This window comes from Ambystoma mexicanum, chromosome 5p (assembly GCF_040938575.1).
Source record: "Ambystoma mexicanum isolate Mex_15411 chromosome 5p, UKY_AmexF1_1, whole genome shotgun sequence".
NCBI classification, from domain to species: Eukaryota; Metazoa; Chordata; class Amphibia; order Caudata; family Ambystomatidae; genus Ambystoma; species Ambystoma mexicanum.
Window position 1 is genome coordinate 444,889,944 of NC_090930.1, and position 17,636 is coordinate 444,907,579.

The 17,636-nt window shown below is 43.8% G+C and overlaps 1 protein-coding gene across 5 annotated transcripts in view; it reads right to left on the minus strand.

Annotated features, from left to right (window-relative positions):
* The window catches only part of DOCK11 (dedicator of cytokinesis 11), a 1,707,663-nt gene that overhangs the window by 929,971 nt on the left and 760,056 nt on the right, over positions 1-17,636 (minus strand). For all 5 annotated transcript variants that reach the window (XM_069612850.1, XM_069612848.1, XM_069612847.1 and 2 more), the window contains one exon: positions 4,260-4,349. In XM_069612850.1, the coding sequence (XP_069468951.1) occupies positions 4,260-4,349 (90 nt within the window). The remainder of the gene's footprint in view (positions 1-4,259; positions 4,350-17,636) is intronic.

The following is a 17,636-nucleotide window of genomic DNA, read 5'->3' on the forward strand; positions in this document are numbered from 1 at the left end:
CTCCCTGTGAGTCCAGTGGGGTACAGCCTGCCATCTCTCTGGGGTTTCCTTTCCAGGAATGGCAAACACACTGTTCCTACAAGTCAGTGAATGGGGAATAGAGGGCCACGGTTGCCAAGACCAGTTTGTAAACGAGATAAAGCCTGAGGTGAGATTTGCAAATGTTGAGTGTAGCAGCACTCACCGATTGGGTGGCCACCGGAAGGCGTGAATGGATGAAACCCTGGAACTGGCCTTCCCTTCTCTTCCCATACCATAGATAAAAGCTGGGATTTGCTACCTTCACTTGTAACATCTGGGGAAGAGCACAGAGGAAGCCCCTTGAACAGCCAACCTACCTAGAAGCTTCTTGACGAAGCAGCTGTGTCTCTGCACCAGATGTTCTGGCCTTCCCATTAGCAGAGGGAGACCAGCCTCTGTGCTTCTTTCCCTCACCTGGCAGGATCAACCGAGTAACGAGCCCTCTAGAATCACTGCCCCCAAGAAGCCGCGCTCACCGTTTCTGCGGTCGCCTAACATGAAGATCCGAGAGCATCGGAAACATGAAAGTGGCGGAGTCTGAGACCTGAGGCTGCTCAATACTGATGCCAAAGACTAAGTAACACGGAAAAAAAACACAGAGCGGATGTTGGCACTCCAAGTGCATCACTTGCTCTCTGACTGCATCTTCCAGCACCAGCGTCCCTACCAAAAATGGCCGCCAAACTGCTCCTAGGCTTCAGCGGTTCTTTTTTTCTCCTTCAGAAACGTCAAATGCATGTGGCTCCCCAGATGTCATGCCCGGAGTGAGCAACAACCACCAGCCGTTTGCCCCCATTGCTGAAAAACAGGATCCCCCGGGGTCACTGCCCCAGGGAACACGTCACAGGACCTGACAGGTGAGTGGCCTCAGTTGAAAATGGTCAGAGACTCAGCAGCAACAGTACGTTTCGCATGATGTGGCTCACCCGCGTGTTGCCCTGAAGCAAAACACTATCTTCAACCCTAAACTTAACATTAAGTCTATAATTAACCAGGCCTCTGCTCAGAAAACAGTCCGTCCTCTTTTTCTTTCTATTGGACACTAATCCCCGGCTAACTGACGATATGAGAGAAACCGATGATAATCATCCACTTAAGCCTCGGTTGATCATTGACCTTACTTTTGCCCCCCCTTGCAAGGTAAAGACTAAAGAATGATCACCTCAAAACTATGAGAATTTGTAAATCTGATTTACTTACCTAAAACATTCCTACACTCAAAATAATACTGTTACGGTGCATTCTCGTCTAATGGGATCACCCCCTGTCACCTGGCCTTGTTTGTGGGATCACACCTGGCACTATTTGAGCCAAGGCATGTAGGGGATACACTAGGTTTAGAAGACAATGCCGACCCCCAATCATAGGACTATGGAATGCTATTAACAATCCTGTTCTCAAGATGTTTTGGGAAATTATAATCCAGTTATAGCAACTCAATGTCAGGAGTGTACTTAAGTGTTAGATACAATTGGAAGTCTGCAAGATATGAAACAACCGATATGTACAAAACATCATGCTTTTGCTGGCTATGTGAGAGATGTGTGCCCAGCGGAGGGAGGTGGTTCTGCTGGGTACGCAGACATGGTTGAAGGGAAAGGATGGGGCCATGGGCCTTGAAAGGGGACACATGACGATATGGGAAGGGCACCTTCAAGTCATCTATGTAGAGGGATGCAAAGGGTGGCCATATAAGGTCAACATTTTTGAAGAGGAGGATGAGACTGACGCAAATATTGCCATTCTTCATTATAATAATGTATTTCTTACATAGCACTACACACCCATAGCTCTCAGAGCGCTCAAATAACAGAAGACATCATTATCCCACAGAGCGGTATTCATTTTATCGACCTCGGAAAGATGAAAGGCTGAGTTCACCATTCCAAGGTTCGAACCTGCCACAGCAAGCTGCACACATATATCAGGGGCGAGTGCTTAGATTGCTGTGCTATCTGATCAGCTGTATGCAGTAAACGTGCAGGAAGCTATATCACACGAGGTGTCTTGCACATAGATGTTTTTATCAAGCTGGAGTTTGCAGTTATATTTGACATGAAAAATAAAGGGAAACAATAATGAAAAGATTGTGTTTAACAAATAACTTTCAAAACTCTATTCAAGGAATAGCCACATGTGAATGCACCTTGCGTAACCTTCATGGGCGTTGCTAGGTTTGTAAAAGGTCCGTGGCTATGCTAATGTCAGGACTGTCCGGACTCGGGGCTAGTTAGCCTTTTTTTTTGTAGTCCCTGAGCTTCTATCTGGGGCTACAACCAAAAGACTCAGGGCTATAGCCCCCCTCTCTTACCCTGCCCCCCTCTGTTACCTCCTAGCCATGCTGCTGGTACCCTTTCCATGAGGCCCAACGCATTTTCAATGAGACTAGAGCATAGAATGAAACAATCCATACGTAATTTAACTTGATAATCATGTTTTCTAACATCAATAGATGCGACCTTCGAAGCCCTGTAAGAGGCAGCTAGAAGCTCGAAGCAAGATGGCGAAAAACACTCAAGGGTGAGAACAAAGAAATGCCAACACACAATGTCATTTTCAAATCCAAGCAGGATTGTTCTGCCTGGAGAATTAAAGAGGGTGACAACTCTGCCATGATTGTACGGAACAATAAACGATCAAATTGTGTGCGGAACAGCTGGAAACTAAGCCCACAGCAGCACCCTGTATTCATTGATGCAACGCATCACCCAAAACATTACCAACATGAAATCATTTTGGAAAACCCCAATTGAAACCTAAAGTCGTTTTCCTTGAGCCACATTACGATTGATTTCCTTGAAAATTTGGTGAGCCAGCCAGGAGACGAGTGACCAATTTATCGTGGAATTTGGCAAACAATGTCAAGAGAGGATAGTCCCTCCCTGCTTAAAAACAGTGAATGCAATGTCAAGGGTGTGGATCATGTTCCTCACGCTCATTTATTTGCACAGTCCGAGCACTAAAATAACTTGTGCCACCCTCAATGTGGGGTCAGTACAATAATCCACCCAAGAGGCCTGGATAATGTCCTTTCTGAAGAACATGGACCTGGATCTAGAGTATGGCTCAGCCTAGGGACTTGGGAATCTTTCATCCACCAAAAAACGCCAGACCTCCTGTGAAAGCTTGCAGCCCCCTTAAGCCCAACTTTGACCAAAACATGGTGTGCAGATGAACATTGTCAAATTGTGTGATGACAGGCTTGAAAAGTGGAAAGAAGTAAGAAAACCCTTATGTTTGTAATGAACCTGTCCTATTCCTTTGAGAAGGGTGACCACCTGCATCTAGAGTGTATTGCCTGTGTTTCATTTGTGGGTAGGACTAGAGGAAAGCACTGGAATGGTTATGATGAGTGGTTTGGGTTGGTAGATTACAGGTCGGTACCATGGTGACAGGGTGCTAGGCCCCATTGAGATCATCCATTACTGTCCCCTTCCTTCTTCAACATTTAAATGCACCCCCCCCCATCCCCTCTGCCTCCTCAAATAGAGCCGTGGCTTAGACTCACACTCCTAAACTGATAATACAAGACTGTTTCTCACGGATGAAGAGGCAGGTTCGGAAACGCAGGCAGTGCCCACCCGTCTCCATCATATTCAGCAATAGATGATCGAGACCAGGCTCCAGCTGAATGAATTCAAAATGGAGGAGCTAGACTCTGGAGTGTGCAGGCATTCAGCAAGTCCAACCCTCCTCCGCCTGCCTACAGGAGGCCCTACCTGTCTCGCCATTATTTTACAAGGGCATACAACAGCTTTTAGAACATGCATAGAAAGGTTCCAACTGCACACTTTCCAGCTAGGAGTTTGATGTAAAACTTAAAAGGCCAGCGAGGTAGTTTGTTTGCAGAGGCACTATAGACATGCACCCCCCAGTCATTAAAAGTGATACAAGCCTGCTGGAACGAGATGCCCCATTTTCCTCTTACTCCCAACAACATTTAGTTTTTCACTTGTCCCGTTAAGAAAAAAAGTAGCTTTGAAAAGTACTAACGATTTGAAAAGGGGTATTAATCATTTCGAAACATTGAAGCCAATTTCTCCTAGTGAGTAATCCTAATTTCAGCTCACCACGGTTGAGTAAAAGAAGCATCTTCAGCCGTCTATTGGCCTAAAACCATCAGAATCAAAACGCTGTGCAAGGTACCCAGATTTTATTGGATCAGTAAGAAGGGGGCTCTTTGTATTACTGTGGAGGTTGCAAAAGCAATGCTGAAACGAGAGGCATTCATGACCTACCTTTAAATGTTTCACGAGCTCCCCTGGACCCTGTGCACTTCCTGACTGAAGAGTCTGGCAGTGATGGAAGAACTTGTGTAGATGCATGTCCTGAAAAAGAAAGGGCAATACAATCAGTTAAGCATCGAGACCCGATTCTGCATTGGACGAGCAACCAAAGGAATAAAACAAACAGCAGTGTGGTAGGAGCAGAGGCCTGCACACCGGTGGTGGCTCCATGGAGCGACTGCATGGGTGTTGGACGTTCATGGGTGGGTGTGGGTGGGAGTGACGGAACCCAGTTGCAAAACTGAAGTGTTCATGGGCAGGTCATCGGAATCTCTGTCTACAAAACATAGGTTCCTACCAAAATGTTTCAGCTTTTATCTCCTCCCATATATTTATGTAACGCAGTTAGATCTTCACCATTTGCATGCATCCGCGCAATCACACAGTTACGCATATTCATCTCTGAAAACACAGTTGCCCGAACTGATGTGGTTTGTCAACTGGTTCCTGTAGTGTATTAGGTATCACTAACACATGAATAAATAATGGGTAAGGTAACGACGGACATCTTTGTAATTACAAGGTTACAAATCCTGGTGAACTGTCTGTCCCCTTTATTTGGTATAACTCTATCAATGTTGTGGCGTAAGCAAACAAGCTCCTTTACCGACTCACCTGCTCCTGTGCGGACATTTATATATTGCAACGTATACACTGCTCAAAGGATTGTGCAATCCTTGGGACAAGAAGGACAGAGATAAGGAGGTCTAGATGTGGCGAATCTGTATGCATGCCCTATGTTACATGCACCAATTTAGGACAACGACTAAGACTCCATGCTGGAAATCGCCCAGATTTCTCCAGATCCAGGATCTGCCAAAAATGGTCTCCTGGAATCCTGGATCAGGAAAACCAAAATTCCTGGACCGAGCCACCACTCAGCATTTCTCGGGTGTCGGTAATCAGCTGTGGATGGAACGCGTTGGGGTGTTGAAGTGTCATAGCCCAACAAGACAGACCACTGACTGCATGCTGGGGGTTCTAAAACTGTACTTCCTGGTTCCTGTGTGGTTGGATCCTTCCTGCAGCCAGAGCAGCAGAAGGACCAGGACAAATGGCAGGCAAGTTAAAACAACCAATGTGTGTGTATTTATACATATGTTTGAGCCTATGTACGCAGGGCTGTGGGTCGGGGCCGAAGTGGCACAGCAGCCTAGACTGTGAAAGTCTAAAACACAGCTGCTGCTACTGGACATGATTCAAATTCCAGCTGGGTGATGTGGCATTGTACAGATCTGCTGTGCTATTCCCGTTGAAAAAAAGAAGTGTTCTTTGGTTGGAAATGTGTCTTCAGACCTGGGACAGGACCTGTAGCTGTTACTGTACCTCAATGCAGAGTCAGATGTGGTTTCAGAGGCAGGACGCCATTTTGCGACTTAATTTTAAAGAACCGACAATAATACAATGGTGCAGGCACTGCCCAGGACATGCTGTGCAGGCAGGCACGCCTATGTGATTTACACATATACATTCCACTTGAAGATATAATGAAAGAGAATCGGTGTTGTGCTTCACACAGACACACGTTTCACACTTGAATGTTATCTCTTGAGCATTTATTCTAGGTTGCTGAGCTTGCAGAATTTCAGCTATTTCATGTCTCATTCTAGTCCCTTTATGGAGTGAAGAATGGTTCTCCTCATCTGTGTCCTATAAACGTGTATCTGTGCTTCTCGGGCTGCGCCCCTACATGGCATCACTTGGTTGTCGAAGCGCCCTTTCCCTTCCAGCGTGCGTGATATCCTCACATTAGGACGACACAAGCTGGTCTCTCTTTTCCAAGCACATAAAGAAGAAAAAGGTTGGAACGTTTCTAAGTCAGTACGCTTACAAGAATTCCAATGACTTGGAAGCTAGCTCTCAGGATGCAGTCCAGAGTGATTCTTTTATCGCCCTGAGATATGGTTCCTTGTTTGCTTGCCTCGGCCTTATGGATAACAGGAGGACGTTCTGGCTCTAACACCGCATTTTTACTAATGTCTTTTCCCAGATCGTCCAGTTCAGCATGCACATTGTCTTAAGTTCATGAATCCAGTCTCTCTTCACAAGCTTTGGTGAAATGTCCACTTGAGTTTGTCATTGCACCCTCACAACATTGTTCAAGTTGCATCTCGTTCGATGTTCCAGGTCTCTCCATTTTTGGTGACTATTTTATTTTTATTGAGGAGCTGTACTTAGAGCGATTTACTCTGTCTTTATGAGGGAGGCCATCTTGACAATGTCTCGAACCTTGATGATCACGATTGTGAAGGCTTTAGTGCTGTCATGCCAAGCTTTCATTTTGTTTTGCTTTTTTCTTTATTCTGTACAGGTTGTCTTTGACACAACTATTTTCAGCTTCCTAAACTTGTGCGGGTCAGGTGGGTTTCAGAAGAGTGTGGGACTTGTGATTTGTTGGCAGATGGAAAGGTCTTACTCATGTTATGACATTAGGAGTAAGAGTAACATAGTGAGATGTTCCCGCCATCAACCCTACCTTCTTCCTATCATCTCTATTTATAGATGCCAATTGCAGAGCCTCCTTAACAGATGTGCTCTCTCAACTTGTCTGTTTGCCTGGGGATGGTAGTGTGCTGCTCTCATGGGTCTGATATTCGAGGAATTCTGTCATCAGTTTCGAGATCAATTGTACACCATTATCAGCCACTAAGTCAGCAGGGCATCCTTCCCTTCTGAAAATGTCTTGCAAAGTTTTGAAGGTCATTTCTGTAGTGATCTCCTGAATTAAATGTAGTTCGACTCACTTGGATAAATAATCGACTAAGGCAATTCTGTATCGCGGTGAGAGGCCCAATGAAGTCTAGACCAACCTTTTGTCATACAGCTTCTGGGTATTCAACTGCCTGAAGAGGAGCAGGACTAGTGTGATGAACGTTTTCACTATTCAGGCATTCTAACATATTTATGGAGAACCTGATTTATTTCATTGTACATGCCTGGCCAGCAATACACTTCACCAACTGTCCTCTTGGTAAGTATTGAGCCGAAATGGCCTACATGTCCTGCTGCAATTATTTAGATTCTCAAGGGACCTTGAGGAATGACTCTCTAGTTTCTGAATAGCACTGCTTCATTCCTAAAAATGCTGATGGAAAACTTACAGTATCGCTAAAATGCATACCCCAAATCTCTCTCACTTAGCCACCACACCTCAGTACCCTCTCTGACTTTGCAGAGTACAGTTTAAACTGCACATTTGGCTGGTTTTATACTCATGTTACTTTGCATGCTGGTAATTGTAGGCTTCCATTGAGGATGGTGTGACATCCCAGTGAAGTTGAAAAGGGAGTCACGTGATCAGGTAGGGAATTGAGGGAACGGGGTGTGGGGTGGGTGGAAGGGACAGGATGTGGGAAGACAGTTCGAGTTGGGAGGTACGTAAATAAAGACATTTCCATCCCTGCTCCGTGTCCACTCCATCCTTCTTTTGTTTTTTTTTTTATTTGTGTATGGTCCTACTACAAATGTAACATAGCCTTTACAAAATGTTTAAATAACAAACAAACATTACATTATATGTCTTAAAACATGTAAAAAACAACATTACATATAAAACCACATGAAAACATATCCAAGAAATGTGGACTCGCAAGAACCAGCGGAATATAGCATTACATGAGAGAAAATAGGAATGTTATTCCTCTTTGCATCGTAAGGTGAAGAAAAACGAGTACATTATCATTTTAATAATTCATTCTAGCTTCTCTCAGTTTGCATCCCATTTATGCATATCGTCAGATTACTGTAATTGTTGAGGTCTTTCTCTATTGCTTTGCAAAATCTCCCTAGAGCATAAATAAGCAGTTTATGATTTCCTTGCATCATACGAGCCCATAGGAATGGTAAACAATCAGTAAAATTGATATTGACAAAGTTCATAAAACAAACAGTTCTAAGATCTTTAAAATGCGGACAGTATAAAATCAAATGTTTTAGCGTTTCCACCTGTTCATTACATACAGGAAATCTACAACTCTTATTCGTTTTGTACAACGTATTACTAGTCCAGGACGTAATTCTGTCTTTCGTGTAAAATAAATTAAATTTAAACCGAAGGAAGACCTTGCGTATATGATTACACGGAAATATCGTAATGTATTCATATCTGGGTAAACGCTTTTTTGTGAACAGATGATATTCTTTAAACGATTTATAAGATCCTATCTGATCAATAGTGTTAGGCCAATCCTTTTCAAATATTTTTTTTTAGCATAGGCAGATCAATTATGGACATCCTCCACAGTTATGTTAGCATCATTCAGTATCGTATGTATCCTTGTCAAATATCGGACCATGTCAGTCGTTGGCCTTTTATCGATTGATTGTTTCATATCAATATATAGTGAATTTGGTTTAGGGTACATAATCTTTGCATAATTCGTCAGGAGTCGCCATCTCCAACGAGTAGATAGAGCTATGATACCTAACTCATGCCTTAGCACTACATTGGGTAGTGACAGTGGGAGGGACATTGCTCTCTTCAGAGCTGACCCTTGCAATTGATCCAGTGTCACTCCCATTTCACACAGACAAATGTCTAATGAATAGAGCATCACAGTTTCCATTTTCAATGTGAGGAATTCAATCAGTGGAGTTAGTGAAAATTTGCAATATTTGGAGTATATGATTTTTAACTGTGAAGTAAGTGGACGGATCTTCGTTTTAAGTAATTCAGTCCATTTTTTGATGCAATTTTTCCCTGCTAGATAATATCCTAAATAAATGGTGTCGATATTTAGGGGTATGATGGTTTTCATGATATACCATTGAGCTTTCCTAGTTCTTTTCAGGACACCAAAATTCATTACAGCGGTTTTTGTTGGATTCGGGGATAAATTATGCTTAACGGCGAAGTCTTCAAATAAGCGTAACTTAGTTTGTAAACCCCCCGGAGTAGGATCGAAGAGAATAATGTCAAATGCAAAGGCAAGCCAATTTAGTTTCAAGAGCCCCGTCCTTACAGAGAACAAACACTCCTCATCCCATCTTTTGTCCAAATCAGCTAGATATAAATTAAAGAATGTGGCCGCCAGATTACAGCCTTGTTTTAGGCCTACTTCCGTGGCGATTGGATTAGTAGTGCGGCCCTCTGATGTAAGTTTAATTTTGTAGGATGTGTTAGAGTATAGAGCTCTAAACCAGTAAATTAGCACTAACGGTGTATCCCATTTCTTTAGTTTGATCCATAATAAGTTCCTGATTACCGTATCAAAAGCGGAAGACATATCAATGAGTGCAATGTAAATCGGATTTGCAAATTTTTGCTTAGCTCCAGCAATGGTAAAAGCCATTATCCGCATCCCTTTCCTAAAGCCCGTTTGGCATTTGGAGTATAATTGGTGTGATTCAATACATTTTTCCAAGTCATAGAGGAGAAGTCTTGCAAATAATTTTGCTTCCGTGTCAATTAAGGCGATCGGCCGATAATTCTGGGGCAAAGAGGGATCCCCTTTTTTAAAGATCGGAATGATGTTGGCCGAGAGCCAAGATCTTGGGATACTTCCTGAATTGTGAATAGCCTGGAATTTGGATTGTAAAATTATTGCCCATAGGTCTGGATCTGCTTTATACATACAGGGTGGAAAACCATCCAGGCCAGCAGACTTGGAGTAGTTGAGTTTGGAAATGGCCCATTTTACATCATCTATGGTCCAAGTTATTTGTTGGAGATCTTGATATCTCGGCATAGTGATGTTCGTGTTTCTAAACTGATCTGGCATTCGGAATTTCTGAGAAATGTAGGAGTGCCATATGGGCTCCGATATAGCATTGGTTTGTGAGAGGGAAACTAGCTTATGATGGTTCTTAATGGTTCGCCAAATCGTGCCTGTATCATGGTTGGTGATGGCCCTAATAAGATTGCAATTGATTTCATTGTATCTTTGGATGTTTATGTGTTTTAGATTTTGTTTATATGTCGCCATAATACGGCTCTGCTGTTGCTGGTATCTTTCACATGATGTATATTTGTTTTTGCTTAAGGCTCTCAGGGCTTTGTTTTTTTCTCGTTTGTGGTTTTTGCAGAGTGGATCAAACATATGCCGATGTGTAATAGGCATTCTCCTAATTTTACTAAAGTGTAGTAGAGCCATCTGAATTATTTCGGCGTAGATTGAATCTAAGCTGCTAATAGAGAATTTCCTTGAGATGGGATAATTCGCGATCGCCAGTGTTATATATTCGACAAATTGTCTGTAAAGGGTACGACTCCATCTCATGGACAAATTAGGGCGATCGATTTCACAAAGTGGGATTGAATGATCACGTGCACCAATGGAAACATTGATATTTAGTTTCCCCAAAATTTGAGCATGATCGCCATAGGGCATAGAAATAATCCTTAGCGGGACAGCTATTGATAGTAATTTATGGGTTATAAATAGAAAGTCAATGGTGGAGGATTTAGTATCTCTAGACCATGTAGTCCAGGTAGATGTCTGTTCGGGAATAATAAGCTCGAGATCCCAGTCTCTTAAAAAGCACCTCCATTTAGTGCCTCTGCTCTTGGATAAGGTGCTACCAATAGAGCTTCGACGCTCGGTGGTCGTCCTGCAGTCTCTGTTAAAATCACCTCCAAAGATAATTTCTGTGTTCATGTATTCATTGGTGATATATTCCAAGCAGTTCTCCACTTGGTCTAACATCGCATCAATAGATACGTTCACTGGGTTCCAATAGATTGAAATTACAATTATGTGTTGATGCTGCTTAAGGTTAGTCTGTAAGAGTAATGCACACAGGTTATTTGTTTGCCACACCATGTTGGAGGTAAACCCTAAAGCATTGTCCACAGCAATCAGAATGCCTCCAGAAGGACGGCCAACTGGAGATTGAATGGCCGGGATACAATGTGTGGTATAATTAGGCAATATAAATACATTCGTTTTCATAGTTTCTTGGATCATTATAATAGATGGTCGCTGATGGTCATCTAGCCTCGTATGCCATTTCAAAAGGTTCTGATAACCACATGAATTCCAAGATAGAACCGTTAAATATGTTGTGGATGACGGCTACGATCTAGGCAGAGAATCATTGGATTTGAGAATGGAATTCAGCATTGGGGCCAGCTACGGTAAGCCCTGGGCAGTGCCCACTTTGCTTAGCAGTTCATTGATAGTTCCATTTTCATCTCCCTTGATTGTGGGTAGCAAGTTGGCATGTGGATCCAAGGTGGAAATCGGTAGGCAATTATATTGCACAAATTTCGAAGCCTCTTGTTCATTTTCCAATGAGGTTAGAATCAAGCCTTCTTCTTTTATGTCTTCCCTATGAAACCATAAGTATTTCAGTACTGCTTCTGAGGTTAGGCGACATACTGCACGGTAATTATTTTCAGTAAATAGTGAAACAGTTAGTATGTCTTCTGATTTAAACATCCTTAATTGTAGAATCCGACTAAATAATGCTAAAAGAAAAGATCGATTAATACGGTTGCTCCCAAGCAGATCGCGCTTTCCTTCAAAACCTACCAAATGCTGTTTTTCTGTGATGGTTTGCGGAGTCTCCTTCGTCTGTTGGTCGCTCGTTTTAGCTTGAAATTCAAGCTGGTTGTCAGCAGAAGTAACAGATTTATAGACATTATTTGAGTTTAGATTAATTTCTTGATTTTCTAAGGAACTTTTGTTCGATCTTTCATAGAGTTCCTTTCTTAAGATATCTAAGATATCATGATGGCAGAGCAACAATGATGGTTGTGATTCCAAAGCAGCTCTGTGTTGGGAGGGGCCATGTAACATAGTGCCATTGGCTTCCATCACTGATGGTACATTCTGTTGCTCTAAAGTTGTTCTTAGTAGGAAGGGAGAATCTAATACAGGTCGAGTTGAGATCGCAGTTGTTTTACCTTGTCCATTAATAACTATCCCTGGTCCCACCAATATGGGGAGGTCGATCTTAGTGCTATTGGCGTGAGGACCATAGGTCGTGGATAGTTCATTAAGAGCCAAGATTGATGGAGTCTTGCCAATCACATTCTTGTTCTTCCAGTGTGAGGTTAATGGATGATCACCTGACGAGATAGAGGCAGGGGAGTAATTAGCTTGGTCAATTATCAAGAAGTCTGGACCAATGTGATTGCAAAGCTCCGCCGCTCCCTTACTCATAGAACAGGTTTCACTATAGGTTTTGATCATTGGGATGGGGGGGCACCCATTAGGTGTGGTGTCCTCCTGACGCATTGTACGCGTTCTGCCACATATTGGGAAATAATTAACTAAGGTTGTTTTGGTACTAGACAATTTAGGAATATTTTTTACGGTAGAGAGGTTACATTCTTGGGTGGCACATGATTATTATTTTTTGTATTATTTTTCCGTTTAGATATTCGTGACGATTGAATAATCTCATTGGAGTCAGCCATAGATACTATCGTAGCAGAATTCGTGGCACCGGACTCCTTCAAAGGAATTAATTTACTGGGAGATGTTTGAGTTGCTAATGTGTGTATGGTAGTGTCAGCTGTTTCGCATGAGGGATTGATGGATAAAAATAAGGCCTCTTGTCTTTCTTTAGAAAGTTGTTGAACATCAATGTGGTCTATATCTATGATGTCCTCTGAAGTTATGCAGGCAGGTTGAGCCACTATGTTGCTTTGCAAGTTCGAGTCTACAGCCACTGTGATCTTTGATCTTTTAGCATGCCTTTTGAGAGCTCTTCGATGTAGTTTTTTGGCTCTCCGAGACATGAAGCTAGTAGGCTTTCTCTCAGGAACTTGTTCAGGAACCTCGTTAGACATTTGATCTAATGCATTAAGAAGTTGAGTTGGGCTGTCTGCACCATTTGGAGGCATGGATGGTCTTAAAAATGAGTAGCGCCATGATCTCATTCAGTCTTCTTGTGACTTCTTTTAGCTTTACTTGAGTATTTTTGCAAGTGCATGATGCTGATACTGGCAAAGCTATTATAGCAGTTTGGCGGGATGTGGAGGATGGTTCGAGACAGCACTGGGACTCTTGATTTTTCATAGTTAGGTTGCTCTCCTTTGAGACCATGGAAATTGGAACTGCATCGAGTTTTTTTAGGGTTTCAGCAGCCATAATAAAACCCTCAATGCGGTCCATCCTTGAAGACATGTGTATAAGCATGGTTTTGATCTCCTTTAGGTCAAGATGGGTCAGGTCATGACCTTTGTCGAGGAGGTCCAAAATCCGTATCATAACAGGAAAGGAGCCCGGAGAGTACTGACTTGGGCTCTCCTCTGGAGAAGGTGAGTGGTGAGCAATTTGAGTGGGGACCCCCCTACGTTCTGATTGTGAAATGGTTTGTGGTGGGGAGCACTTGTTATTCATCGCTTCCTCCATCTCAATACTCATATGCAAGTTATTTTTGGGATCAGTAGGTAAATGTGAGTGAAAGGACATACGTTTTTTTACTGAGTTGAATACAATTGGAGTCAGAGTGCCTATGGAGCGGCAAACTGCCCGTTCAAGTGCCTCCACCTTCTCCATTGTAGCATCAAATTGCCTTTTGTCTGATTCATAGGCCAGCAGAGAGTCGGAACAACTTCTAAAGTCATCAATGGCCTTCTGCACCTCGGGGCTAATAGAAGGGCCGGGGGAGGAAGGCATTAAGGGATCCGTGCATAAGGTATGCTTAATCGCAAGTGGAGATCCCTGCGTGTGAATTTGTACACTCTGAGGGACCAAAGGAGACAGAGTTAAGCTTGCCTTTTCAGATATCATGTCCTGGGAATCTGAGGCTGCTGGTTCGAGGTAAGCAGAATTTCCCGGACAGACCAACGAGTCGATTTTCCTGACAGAAAGCAGAAAAGGAGTAATTATATTGCCTTTTTGACTTCGAAGGCCATTCGCCATATTTACAGTGGCAGGTAGACAATAATGTTAGCCTTTCATATGTTAATAGAACGTGCGTGACGAATCCCAATTAGCCCCGAAGCGTTACAGACTTACTTTCTTTGTTGGTGTCGTTCGCCCTGGTTATGTTAATGACGCTTTGAGGATATAAACAATCTTGGTGTCTCTTGTTTACTTAATAAAGGAAGTGTAAGGTGGGGGGCCACCAGCTGCCAGCTAACAGCAAACAGCGCTACTTAGAGCGCGTACTTCGATGCGCGTACTTCGCGCACGAGTCAGTCTAAGTAGGCTTCTGGGTAAAGGGGCGGAGCCACCTAAATAAATGCAGATATAAACAGTATTACTAGCTAATATAGGAATATAAAACATATGCATTCAATACTGTTAATGACCTTTACAAGTTTTTGCAGAGTAATACCATGAAAGTCCAAAAGAGGGAACGTTGGGTGTCGTAGTTCTTGTTTGAGAAGCGTTTCCTCACAGCAAACAGCGCTACTTAGAGCGCGTACTTCGATGCGCGCAAGTCAGTCTAAGTAGGCTTCTGGGTAAAGGGGCGGAGCCACCATGAAAGTCCAAAAGAGGGAACGTTGGGTGTCGTAGTTCTTGTTTGAGAAGCGTTTCCTCACAGCAAACAGAGCTACTTAGAGCGCGTACTTCGCTTGGGGAGCTGTGTGGCGGGAAGTATGTCCAACTGGTGATGAGGCGGTCAGCCCGCTCGTGCCAAAGCTGCGCAAGTGGTGTGTTGCTGGCGTGGAGAGAGACTGCGCCGGCACTGCATATATACAAAATCAGCAGCCCAAAGTCAGGACAAGCCCTCATTTCTGCTGGAACGAAGATCCGCTCTCAGATAAAAGAACTGTGCAGTGAAGCAACGTTGGGTGCAAGGAAGGAGAAGTGAGAGAGCGCGACGTGGCGCCATTTCATCAGGAACTCTCAGCAGTGCCCCTGAGAGTGAGGGAAGCCCACGTGCTATGACAGGCAAGAGCCTACATATGTCTTGAATGCGGTCCGGTATAATAATGGATGTCTTGCTATTAGCCACCATGAGGTGGAGTACTGAGGGTAGAAACATGTTGTGACAAGCAGGGAGGACATTGTTCACGTGTTTCAAAGGCGGTCATGAGCCAGAGAATGCCCTGGGTGGTCTCCAGTGTCTAGTGCTTATCACCTCTACCTGTCAGCACAAATTATCATGTCAGAATATGAAGCCCTCACAGTGCCTATCACACCACCTGTAGCTCTGCCCTCAAGGCTTCAAGACAACCTGACCATGCAAATGCCTGCCCATTTTGATCTTACTGAGACCAGCAGTCTGAGACCTCAGTGGAAGAGGTGGCTAAGGGATTTTGATAAGTATATCAAGACCATCGGGCCTCTGGAAGAAGAGAAAACACACAGCTTGTTGACACTAGCCATCGATCCATATGTGTGTGACATAGTCGATGAGCTTCCCGGCGGATCAACCAACAGCTATGGTGGTCTTAGAACCACTCTTACTGAATACTCCATGCCACACACCAAGGTAGACTACGAACGTCATATCTTCCACACGACAGAAGGTGGGTCAATGGACGCTTTTGTAATGCCTTTGCATTCACCTCAAACATTGTGACTTCAAAAATTACTCGAATGAGGAGGCCCTGCGCTCGCAAATAATTGCTGGGTGTGAGTGTGATGATTTCAGGAAAAAATTGCTCAAAAAACCACAGTCACGGGGTGAGATCCTGCATTTGGCGAGATCGGACATGGAGTTGGCCGTCCAGATAGAGACTTTGGGCAAAGCAAACATCTCCACTGAGCCATCGCAGGTTGTCAACAAATTGGATCTCATGCCACCAGATGAAGGCAAAGGTGAACCTTTCTGATACCGATGTGGTTATGAGTTTCCCGATGAAGGTACCTGCCCGGCGATAGGACAGGAGTGTTTGGCATGCAGCGGTGACAACTAAGTCAAGGCTGTATGTTGCATGTATCGTAGCCACGCAAGGGGTGAAGGAAGTGGTGGCGGAGCAACATACCCCAGGGATAGACCCCTTGGACCTCCAGCAAGCATGAATCAATATCATGAACAGGCTCCTACACAACATCAGAAAGGAAGGAGGAAAGTAGAACACAAAAAAGGGCACCACCGGAATGGCGGTCGAACACACAATCGACCTGACAACCCAAGAGGAGGCCAAAAAGATATGTTCGATACTTAGTAGAGCAGTCCAAAACAGACAGTGGGTCCATTCAGTCGGCGGCGGAAGATCCACGAAGGAGAGAACGATTCCATGAAGAACCCAAAAGAAAAGAATATTTATATGCCCTGGGAAATCCAGCAGAGAAGGAGCAGAGCCAGATACTACAGCTCCACGTGAACAACATGCCAGCCGAGTTCCTAGTTGACACGGTGTCTACAGTGAATGTGATCAGCAAAGAAGTGTACAGAAACCTTCTACATGCCCTTAAACTACGACCGACAGAAGTCAGCATACACCCATATGGGTGCAAGACCCTGCTGCCGTGGAAAGGGTACTTCATGTCACACTGCAAGTACAAAACACAATCCATAAAGATACCCATGTACATCTTAGAAGCTGCTATGCACACTGGGTGCATACTAAGTTTTAAAGATGTATTAGATATGGGACTAATACATATACTTTATCACCTCATGGCCCATAAATACTTTGACCCCTCTGTGAAAATAGAACAACTGTTTCCAACACTATTCAAAGGTTTGGGCAATCTGAAGGGCAGGCAAATTATCCTACACATAAACCCAGAGGTACATCCCGTGGTTCAACACTACTGAGGCATCCCAGTAAACATACAGTGACAAGTCGAAGAACTCCACAAACTATTGGAACAAGACATCATCGAGCCAGCGGTGGGACCCACTCCATGGGTGTCCCCAATTGTGCCAGTCTCCAAGAAGGACTCAAGGACATTCGAATATGTGTAGACATGCGGCGTCCCAATGAGGCCATCATGAGAGAACGCCATCAAGCCCCGCAGATTGCAGACATGTTTCACCTACTATATGGAGCCATCATATTTTCCAAACTAAAAGGGTACCATTCATTAGAATTGAGTGAAGAGTGCATATACATCACCATGTTTGTCACCCACCTCGGCCTCTACAAGTATAAGTGCTTCAGCTTTGGGGTTTTGTCAGCGGTGGAAATCTTTCAAGAGGAAATTCACAATGTCATCAAGCACATTCCGATTGCCTAAATTACAGCGACAATATACTAGTATTTGTCAACACACTAACAAGAGTATGAATGGCACTGGAGGCAGCCCATCTCACCCTCAGCAAGGAAAAATGTGAGTTTAGGAAAGGTACTCTAAGATGTTTTGGACATATATTCGCAGCCCATAGCATGACCCCGGACCTGGAGAAAGTGGCCGCACTCAACAACACATACCCTACAACCAACGTATCACATCTGCAATCATTCTTGGGACTTGCAAGCTACTGCACCCGCTACATTCAGGATTTTGCGTCCGTGAGTGAGCAAGTGGTTTT